We start from the raw sequence: 11266 nt of genomic DNA on the forward strand, positions 1-11266 counted from the left end.
CCATATTCTGTAGTGGACATCGTGAGAGCCTGAATTTTCTTAACTATTCTATAAGTAGTTTCTATGGTCAAAAACTTTGTCAAATAGTAATAGAATAATAAAATGAAGGCATCATAATCCTAACAACGCCTATTCAGCCTTTGCAGGTCCTGGATTCAGCCCAAACAAACCCTGAAACCCCGAATTTTATAACAGCGAAGAAATTCTTGTTAAATGGTTTTTAAAAAGTGAAAGGAAGGACTAACTTCGACTCAAAACTATTTTTATTTGGCTCTCGTTTTCCTATAATTCTGTCTTTATAACTTCCTAAAAACCAACTGGTCTGTATTTATTGATTGTCTGAATGTTTCCAGCAAGACTTCATCGTTAGTTTGAATAACGAGAGAAAAACTCAAGAGTGCATTTGCTTCACTTCTTAAACAAAAATAAAAATAATTCAAATAAAAATTACATTCCTTAAATTAAAGATCGGGATGTGAAACTTTGATGTCATTCAGACACAAATACAAAGTCAGTGAAGGTCATTCAAAGGGCATCTAGTCCGCTCCTATATAGGCGAGCCCAACTTTGTAATCTTTTAAAGATGAATCTGCATAAAAAAGATTTTATCAAGTGTTGCGCCATCTCACTGAATCTTCTAGAAGTGGCCTTAAGAGGTTATTTGTGCTGGAACAGAAGTCACCGACTGCAGACGAGAATGAAGATAGTGATGGATGTTTGGACTCAAGCTGAGGATTCTGGGTCACTTGCGGTTCGGAGTCTGTTGGGGTTTTAGGAGTCTCGCTTACTAATCACATGCCTGCTGAGCTGCTGTTTTCAGGCTAAAAGAGAGAGAGAGACCTCCTTGAAATGGGAGCAAACACTCGCTGATCCATGCTCTCATCATATTTTTGGCAGGCAGTTTTCCCCTTAGATGAGCTCTGGACACGGCTGCATGTTTTTAATAAGTTTCCACTGATTCAGTGGAACATGTTCAGACAGCTATCTCGAAGCAAAGACCGTTCCCAACAAACTCCTTTTTTACAACAGAGTCGAACAGGTTGTTGCTTCGTTATTATCCAGGACACTGCACGAAACAGCAAGTAGCATGTTAGCTGTCATGAAGAAGTAAAGGGAATCTTGTGACGCCTGAACTCAATTTCAAGGAGAAAATGTGTTCCGCTTCCCCTGCTGTTTATAAATGTGGATACACAGTCGAACTGCCCAAGCATGGAAATGTTTACTTTACACATTCTATCAATTAGACCTGTCTGTGCACACAGCTGTCTGCATTTTATAAACTAATGCTTTTTATTGTAACTCTTCAGCAAACTTAATTTCCACTGAGCAGCAGTAAGTGTGTTTAATGGAAAAGCACACCACACAAAACGAGGTCTAAAACTCAAACTAGTGTCTTCTGCTGCTCTCAGCATGCAGTCTCTTCAAACATACAGATTGAATGTGAGACCTTCTTTTCTCTGTTTTGTCATATCAATAGAGGGATTTTTTTTTTTGAAGGGTATGACTGTACCACGCTACCCAAACTCATCCTCTCAAATAAACCTTTGGGTTTTTTGGAAGCATACATCAAAGCACATCCTGTATGATATAATGTATTTCTGCAGGTCAGTGATGACCTACAAGCTGAATCACTGCTGTTACATAACTGAGAGGAACAACACACGTTGTGTTCAGGTCAGAGTGACAACAGAGCAAACAGATGATGTGAACACAGTACATTCAATTAAGGAGCATGTGGCTGATTTGTTCTGTCCATCTTCTTTTAAATCATTTCCTGAAAGGACGGTCAAAGCTATCACTGCTGTGTTACAATCTGATCTTTAGCCCACTGTACGCTTTAACCTCCAGAAACAGAAGATTTCCCAAATTTCATCTAATACCACCTTTTGATAGAGCCCCCCCAAGACCTACATCTTTTGAAGTCTCAGGGCGCCAGAGCCCTAGCGGTTAGTAAGCAGGTTCATCTTCAGAGGCTGTAGTCCTCCTAGCATCGGGTGGCCCTGGTTCAAATCCGACCCATGGCTCCTCTCCCTGATTTCAGATTCTATCCTGTCTCTCAAACAAAAGCATAAACCAATGCCAAAAAAAATCCAAGTTTGCTCAACAGGTTCTGTAATAGATGGTCATCTTCCAACTCCAACCACGCTAACTCTGATGACATCATTGTTACATCATTGAGTTGTTCTCTGAGACTTGGCAAAGCTCCTGTAGAGCCACAAAATAAACATTGCATTGATAAGATGTCAGAATAATCACAGAAATTAGTTTGTCCTAGTCTACACAGTGTATGACTGTGCAAAAATCATTTGTGTCACTTGTATGGAGGGAATAAACAAATTATGGTTCAAAATGTAAAATGCATCATGGTATTTTGTCATCTCAGTGACTTTCACTTGTTCTGTGTACCAGCAGATGTTCTTCCATTCACTGATGTTGCTACTGCATAACAGCTTAGAGCTCATAAAAACACAGACGTTGGAGGAATAACTTCCCAACTCGTTGACTGAGAGATCATAAAAGCAACTTGTGAAAACATGGACATTTTTCACCTCTCTTTACAGACTTATTTAAACCTTTCATGGGGTGCTGATGGCCTAGTGGTTAGTGCATGCGCCCCATGTACGGAGGCTGTAATAATAATAATAATAATCTTTATTTAAAGAGCACTTTTCAAAAACAAGTTACAATGTGTTTTACAAGGACAGCAAATGTAAAAACAGGCAGGTCATTGAATAATAAACAAGGCAAGATTAAGAAATAACAATCACTCTAAGATATAAAATCCATCTGTAAAATCCATACAATTCTTTTAAATGAATTTTAAAAAGTAAAATTCAAGTAACTATTTAAAATCAACCAAAATCAGGAAAGGCTCCCCGGAAAAAGTGTGTCTTAAGAAGGGACTTCAAATAGATGACTGATTTGGATCTCAATTTGAGCGTAGTCGGCCCAGATTGGAATCAAACCTGTGGCTCTATCTCCCTGGTTTCTGACTCTTTCCACTGTCCTGTCTGTCTCACAAAGGAACAAAAGGCTCCCCAAAAAACCTTTAAAAAAAGTGAAATGTTCTTTTTGTTCTTTTGATTGGTGGAGGACTCCTCAAAGTAAGAATTTAAAGAGAGGGAGTGGATAATCTTTGAGAAATGAAATCTTTGTCATCCATCTTGTTGGATCCATTGTTCATTGAGATTACAGAGTTTATGATATCATTCTACTTGCATGTTTTGAGTGTTTGCATCTCTGTCCAAATTGAGAGGTAGAATGAGATATTAAGTTAACCTAAATCTTACACAAACATGAAGGCAGCAATTCGTGACCAATAACCCCACTGTGCCTGCAGAGTAAGACCCAGAGAACTACAAGAGCCAAAGCTGCAGTGGAATCTGGGTCAGAGCTAGTTAACAGATTTGTCTTTCAGCCATGCTCCTCTGTTTACAAGAGGAAAAACTACAGCGTGGCAGTCTGGAACCAGGTCGCTGCAGATTTGGAAAAGTGCAAGGTCCTCCAAAAGTGGGAACATACGTGGACGCAGCCAGCTCCGACAGTGACATCCAAGTAGTGTCACATCTGAACACAGAGCCGACATTGTTGAAGGTCACGGTAATATAACCGCACACAGGACCCCTAAATTGTGCAAAAAAAAATATTTTGTGTGTTTTAATTTCCTGTGCAGCCAGGAGGAGTGTGATCCTGCGACTTTAACGTCTACCCTTTCACACTGAATAAACACTGACGCCTTAGGTTGGGACACCTGGCCGACATTTCCATTTTAACATCCATATACTCACCGTTCTGATCATTAAAGCAGCGAGGCGCCATCTTAAATGAAACAGAGCTGTCGTGTTTTCACATCTGGACTGTCCTGCTTTTTAATTTATGTCTTATGAAATGATTAGAAACATTAGAGACACTGATAGCCAAGGCTGCGCTTGATACAATTAAATCTAAAGGGAAACAGACTCAAGTCAAGACCACCCCAATGAACATTGCAAGGACATTTATTGAGTAGAAACCTTTCAGGAGACACAGTAATGACAGCACAGCAGAGAAGTTACACCCCCCAACTCCACCCCCCTCTCTCTTAAAATGCTGGCTGGCAACAGTGAAAAACATTTCTCCGGTGTTAGCTGTTAACCTTTCAGCAACCTGTGAGTCAGAGACAAGGAGGCACTTAGACCGTTGAGTCCATGATTGTGGAAAAATTACATCAATCTACTAATCTGCTCTAAAGATTTCCAAACGAAATACACTCAACGAAAGATTTCATTAGCAACAGGAAGTTATTGAAAAGCGGATATTAACCGGATTAGTAGGGAGCTCTCCGGTGTCCTCAGTCCACCGGTGTACTGAGAGGGACTTGATTAGAGAATTCATTTTCTGTCCATCTATCTTGTTCTGCAGTTAAAGTAGCAGTCTGACTAATCCCCTGGTCAGTCTGTGAGGTCACTAGAAGATAAAGGGGCTCAGTCCAGTGTCATGATTGTTTATAGACCTTTAACATTCATCTGAAATCAGACTATGTGTTAATATCTTTGTGGTTAGCTCTTTTTCAGTGTCACAGCTGGCTCCGCCGTCTCATCTACAGCTTGGCTTTTCCCGGCTGCAGCTGCAGGTTTTGGAGCTTCATGGCCAATCCCATGTTCCCTGTGATCTTCAGCTTGCCCTGGAAAAATGCCTGTGAATCAGAGAGGGGAGAAAAAAAAAAAAAACACAGCGTCATCATCCAAACAGTTGTGACGGTGAAGTGCGGGGCCTGTTGCAGAGAGAACTACATGCTGCTGGTTAAAGGAGTTAATGTGAGAGATTAACTCAACCCGGGGAAAAGTGGGGCAACATCAACAACAGCTTATGAAATGTCAGGAAACTGCATGACACACAGGCACAGAGTGGGGATGGTCAGAGGAATGAATGCTTGTTGACTGGAGTGCAAAAAAACAAAAAAAAAGAGATGAAAGGGTAAATCAGATCAGGAAGTTATTATTTGACCACTGTGATCGAGCAGAAATTCTGTCATTATTACCGCAGTGCTCCGATGGAAAAAAAAAAGAATGAGAAAAAGAATTTTTTCACGTGAGTCCATTCGAGTCCAGTCTCATTCCTTTTTGAGGTTGAAAAAGGTTTATTACGTTATTGCAAAGTGAGAATCTGCAAAGAGACCATCGCACACGTCTGAATTCATCACAGTCAAAGAGAATAAATATTTTAAGCGAACGAGTAACGATCGCTCACACAGCATGAGTTTACCTGACTGGTTCTGTGAACAACTGTCTCATATTTCTTTGTATTCTTCTTATTGCTTTATTCCCCTCATATACTCGCTCTTTGGGATTATTTATTTTCATTGCTTTTATTTCTGTTTTTGCCTTTTCTCAGTTTGTGACTGCTTTAATCTTTTTATTGTTTTACTGCTTTAATTTATTTGACTACTTTTATGTCGTTTGAATGTCTTCTTATTTTTCTTTCTATTTCTTTTATTTGCTTATAACCTCCTACAAATTTGGTCCTCTCAGTTTATGGAGCTGTGTTCTCATGATGTTTGGGATAATTACATTAGTTGGGTTTTTGTATGAGTTCTGTTGCTGTTGGGTTTTGTCTTGGTGTTTGTTCTTGTCTGGGTTATTTTGTGTTTGGGTTCTTATGCTTTGTCTTTATATATTCGCCTCTGCAGCAACCTCCAGTGTTGAAAAATGAAGCCAATGTGAAGTGTATAATCCCATCATTCCAACACTAATGGCATGTCACTCCAAACTTTCTCTCTCCCAGTTTTAAGACTAACTGTCCTCTCTCTGCAATGAAGGCCATAAATCTTAAAAAATCCAAAAAAATGATTCTGCAGAAATATGTTGCAAACACAGTGATTGTGTAAAAGACGGAGAACAGCAGCACATAGAAAGAAAATTAGTTATACTAATATGACTCCTTAGTTCTGTTTATTTATCACACTCCATATGGCTACAAGAATACTGAACCATTTCATTGCACATCACACATTTTCCCTCATCTCCTGCAGGCCTAGTTTCAAGTGGATCAATACATTGATGGTTTGGGTTTCTTCTTTGAGTTTGAGGATATAGAAAGATAACTTCTAATCATGCCAAAAGAAGCTGAAACATCAGAATGATGTCCCGTTTTCGAGCACAGAACACACTTTATGTCTTTGTCCTGTTTTGTCACGTCCCTGTCCTGCAGACTACTTCCTGGAAATCTGTATAAAGTGTTTTCGCCCTGCACAGCGACAACTTTATGGCCTCTTGGCTGAGGGTTATAAACTGGCACTATCACAGTTAAATGACACAGTGCGGTATTTTCTCTTGATTCACCCAGGCGCTGACAAAATATCGTTTAAATACCGTATCCAACTGGCATGTAACTTTGTTCCACTTTTAGGAAAACTTTGGATGGGACACAAAGGCTAAAGCAGGATGACATAAGCTGCAGGAAAAAGTCAGGAGGCCACGACGCAGCTCAATCAGAGCCTGAACTTAGACTGATGCCAAGCAGTGCAAAAACATACCATAAACACATCGTAGTGAAGAACAGCAGGCCAGTAATGTCCTGGATCTTAAGTCTATTAAAGTCAAGATGCTTTAACTCCCTAAATGTTCTAACAAATGTCTTAAGAGTGTACCATTTTTTAGAACCAAATGTCACCGTCAATGGTGCTAGTATTTGTTCTTGACAAAACATTGTCAGTACATAATGGTGCTTTCACACTTGCACAAAACTCCTAAAAAAAACCTCTGAAGGTTTCGGGTGAGCTGCAGGTGTGAACGCTAACAGCCTTATGTTTCACTCATCTGGAGTTTCTCCTGCCAGTCTATCTAGTATTTTTTTTCCCTCATAAAGTCAGAGTGAGCTGATGTGAGAATGCTGAAGGACATTATCAGGTGAATTCAACTCGAGCGAGTGGGAGGGGTTGGTGACGTTTTTTTCCCTGCGTTCAGTGCACAACCATAGAGTGTCTGCACGCGGCCGCTACGATCTCTGTGCATGTAATGAAATGGCTGCATTACGTTTTCTGTTTGTCACTATGTTGTTTTTCTGCTCTTTTGTTGATAGTGTGATTCTGTTGAACTACACATTCCCTCCCTCCCTCCCTTTGGTCCGTCTTCAAAAAACTATTAACCAATCTTTAAAGCCATAGTAACCCATTTAAGACAACTCAACATGTGTTTTTAGATACTGTATGTTTACTAGTGATTGGCAGCCGCTGCTCTGACAAATACATCAAACCTGTGCAATAAGAACAGGAGTTAAGAGCGTTGTGCAACCCGTGGACATTGACACTGTGGTCAGACTGACAGTAAATGATGAGGATGAGATAAGAGTAACGTAAATACTCCCATACATTTGAGTTAAGAAGAGCACGGTAAATGATCAATTTTGTTCCTTCTCTCTGGAAGAAAACAGCTGCTGACCTGAGGTCTATGATCAAAGATGTTTGCTTTGCGCTGTGTATGACTTTATTGATTAGATTTCTTATTCATGACGGTGGAAACATTGTTTTGTTGTATGCTGTGTTTTTAACCTCAATGTAAATCACACTGAGCTCGTTATCTGTAAGGAAATGTGCTTTATAAATAAAACAGCTTCATGCTATTATCTGAACCACAATCATTTTGGATGCTGCAAGCCATCAGGTGCACTCAGAAGCCCACCCAGAGGAAATACTCACAGTCTGTGGGTTCATCTTCCCGGTCATCAAGGCCAGCAGGTCTGTGTCTGACATGGCAATGGTGCAATCTGCTTTCTTAGCTGCAGAGCAGAGAAAGAGGAGCGGAGATTGATGCAGGAAGAGGACCAAACATCTCAGGGGTATACGCTCACAGATGTGGGATTCATATTTAAAGGTAACAACTCTTTAAAAAAAATGTGAAAGTCTGAAACAGTCTCATAAAGATAAAGTAGAGAAACAGTGGTACAAGCCTTGAACTTTAAACTCCTCCACAGTTGAATATCAACAAGATAGCGTGTCTCTATAGGTTCGCCCCGTCACATGAGTGAACAGAGAGTTTTCTTACCCGTGTCATTGTGAACACAGCCGTTCCCGTTCTTTACATCCACAAACCAAATGGCTTCCTGTCCATTTGGTCCATCTTTTACTTTGAAGGCAAACACACCCCCGATCTTTTTCACAAACTGCTCCCCTTCCTGTTTGAAAGCACAAAGAGATTTTACTTTCAGTCAATACAGAAGCAAATCCGTCACAAATACATTAACATATCTCTACGAAGCTCATGAACATAACACCACATGTCTCAGTCAGCCATGCTGAGAAGAAAAGCAATGCACGTCCGTCCTGTCCTCCTACGACAACAGTCTGTTGACGTCAACAGCGCCTTTCTAAATAGTTGAATGTTTTTCAACTTGAGCGCTCGGAAGAAAAGACGCTGGACGCTGCGCTTTTTCTCCAGGTGGTCGCTGCTACGAACGTTCTCTCCTCATTGAACACAATTTGAAAAGGACAATGGCGCTCAGAAAGGAACACTTGTTGAACACGGGGCCTTGGGGTTCTTTTGTGTTTGAGGCCATTTTAAAGAGGAGAAAGGTCTATGGGTTTTGAAAACATTCAGTTTTTAACAGTATGTTTAACCACAGGGTTTCAACATGCTGAGAAAATGTGTGCTGCCTCGAAGCCTTTGTAGCAACAGCAAATTGCTAAGCAAAGGTCAAGTACAGTTCATACATTTTTTTTTTATTATTAAAGGAGATATAATGTCTGTAGCTGAAGAAAAGTGAACTGGACGTATTCAAAATTAAATCCCAATTCTTTCTCTCAAGATGCCGTTTTTGAATCTGTACATTTGTATATTCCGATATTGTGTCTGAAGGTCAAGCCCTACGTTCTTGGTTACATTACAGCGGTAGTGGTTGGTAGCGGTGAAATGCTATCATGGTGGCAGCACTGCATCATTTCCTGTGTAATTGGTGCGCTGCTTAGTCTGACTTAATGACCAATAACCCTTCTCTCAGGGTGTTTTCACACTGGGGCACAATCGTTCACATTAGTAACATCGTTCCGTACCCGAGTCCACTTGCTTATGTACACATTCGGATACAACGACTATGGCAGTTTGCGCATAGTTCGTTTGCAAGTCCTCCAAAAAGACAGAAAGAAGAAGCAGCAACCATGGCAACCACTCGCAGACTGAGTCCATCCTGCTAACTGTGGATGTTTTTTTTTTTATTTCTGATGCGCCAACAGTGACCGTCTTCCTACTTCCACATCTATCGTGCAGCTCAGAGGAGGAAACAACATGCCTCACGAGCGGCAGGAGCTGTTTAGAATAACGTCATATGGCGGTCCTCTTCCTTGTTTGAGCACGGCTGCGTCCACATCTCTCATGAACTGTACACGTGTCGTGGCCGAGCCCACCTCTTCAAGCAGACCCGGGCACGATACGCATGTTTGCGTTCACACTGATCAAATTAACTGGACTTTGGGGTCAAGCGTGCTCGGATCCGGGCCTGTGTCCCTAGTGTGAAACTCCCCCCCCTTATCTAAGACGTTATCTGAACAATTCTGAACATCTCTAGTGAGCCTCTAGCCTCCTCTTCATTCCAAACTCTCGTTTCCTAGAACAGCTTAGATTAAAAAATTGTGACATCAGAGCCGTCTGACTGGGCTGTCTATGTAATGAAAAGGATTTGTCAACACTGAAAAAGGGCAACGCAAAAGCAGCGAGGACACTTATAGAGATGGTTTCAGTTTAATATGTCAGGCAACTCACGCGACACATCTAAAATATTCAGTTCAGGACCGATCTTTGTAGAGTATCTGTTGTCCCACTTCGGTATTTCTACATTTGTGAAGACGGAGTTTGATCTTTTGCTTCTATTTAGATCCTAATGCTGTCATCAGATTGGAAGTCTTAAGCCGTTTTCACACGTGCACTCCTGAAAATATCTAGAGAAATTCCGGAGGACTGCTCCAGATATACTCTTAACCTGGCTGTTCACATAAGCTCCTCAAAGCTGGAGACTATCCCTGTCAGTCAGGAGGGTTTTCAGGACCTTATTGCAAGTATAAAAGCACTTATAATGGGAATTATATCTCATGCCACAGGACTTGTTTGAAAAAGATATCCCATTGTTAGACATGTAATCACCTCTTGAAGCTTCTTGTTGATTTCCTGAAACACTGCATGGGCCTTGAACCCCTCCAGTCCGTCACTGGCACTGGTGTCAACGGCTTGAATCCTTGACGAGGAGCGGAGAAAGAGAGGAGGCGGTTATTAAACACAAAATAAACACAGGTCATTCAATAAGATTGTTTTTTTTTTCTTTCTTTCTGAGTATTGTAGAGTGAACATTGAGACCCTGCAGCTGGAGCTCATTGTGTGTTCACTCTTGACAAGATCTCATTATAACATGTGAATACCACCGACTCAAGAGGTGCACAACAACACAAAGACTCCTTCATTATCTCCTTTCACACATGAAAACAGATCCATTATCAAAAGACTCTGGCCTCCACATTAGACGTGTTCACAGGCTCGATGGTTTTCAGTCATGTCAGACTACAAACACATCTGTTCAGATAGTGACACCTTCTTAAACAGGTTATATCATCACACTTTTACATTATCAATACAACTACGTGCTTATTATGCTGTAATCACCGGGGTTTGCACGCTAGCTTTAGCCTTGTAGTGACTAACTTAAACATAAACTATCTCCATGATAAAGCTAACCTGTCAACGAGAGTGACCTCGATGAATTATTCAACTCAGTGCGTCATTGTTTTTTTATTATTACACCGTACAATGCTGAGCTAGTGTCCTTACCTTCGTGTCTGTATTTCAGGCATTTTGCTGTAATGACGTCTGGACAAACAGTGTCTGAGGTTAATCACAAACAGTGATGCAAGTTAGCCTGTTAGTGTCGGTCCTGCTGTTTGTTCATTGCACTTCCTCCTTTTCTGTCGCGTTTTCCTGGATCTTCAGACTCGATGTGTCGATGCCAGATAACTCAACACGACCACTGTGAGTTCATATAACATGATGTAGCTCTACAACTTTGGTCTGCTACGCACCAGCAGGTGGAGAGACAGTGTCAAAACAAATATTAAAAGTAATATTTAAAGTAATATTAAATATATATATATATTATTATTATTATTATTATTATTATTATTATAAATATTATTATTTTATAAAATATTATTATTTTATAAAATAAAATAATTATTAAAATATATTATAAAATACAATTATTATTTTATATATATATATTATATTTAATATTAAAAGTAATATTAAAAGTA

The 11266-nt window shown here is 40.2% G+C and overlaps 1 protein-coding gene across 1 annotated transcript; it reads right to left on the bottom strand.

Annotated features, from left to right (window-relative positions):
* Nucleotides 1-3982: 3982 nt before the first annotated feature.
* Nucleotides 3983-10946, bottom strand: scp2b (sterol carrier protein 2b). The gene is made up of 5 exons (XM_020633123.3): nt 10788-10946; nt 10110-10200; nt 8022-8151; nt 7676-7755; nt 3983-4675 (listed from the first exon to the last, which is right to left on the bottom strand). Exons 1-5 carry the CDS (start codon nt 10808-10810, stop codon nt 4580-4582), a joined length of 420 nt encoding a protein of 139 aa, XP_020488779.1. The 5' UTR covers nt 10811-10946; the 3' UTR covers nt 3983-4579.
* Between the last annotated feature and the right edge of the window lie 320 nt (nt 10947-11266).

The sequence above is a fragment of the Labrus bergylta genome, chromosome 6, assembly GCF_963930695.1.
Source record: "Labrus bergylta chromosome 6, fLabBer1.1, whole genome shotgun sequence".
NCBI lineage: Eukaryota > Metazoa > Chordata > Actinopteri > Labriformes > Labridae > Labrus > Labrus bergylta.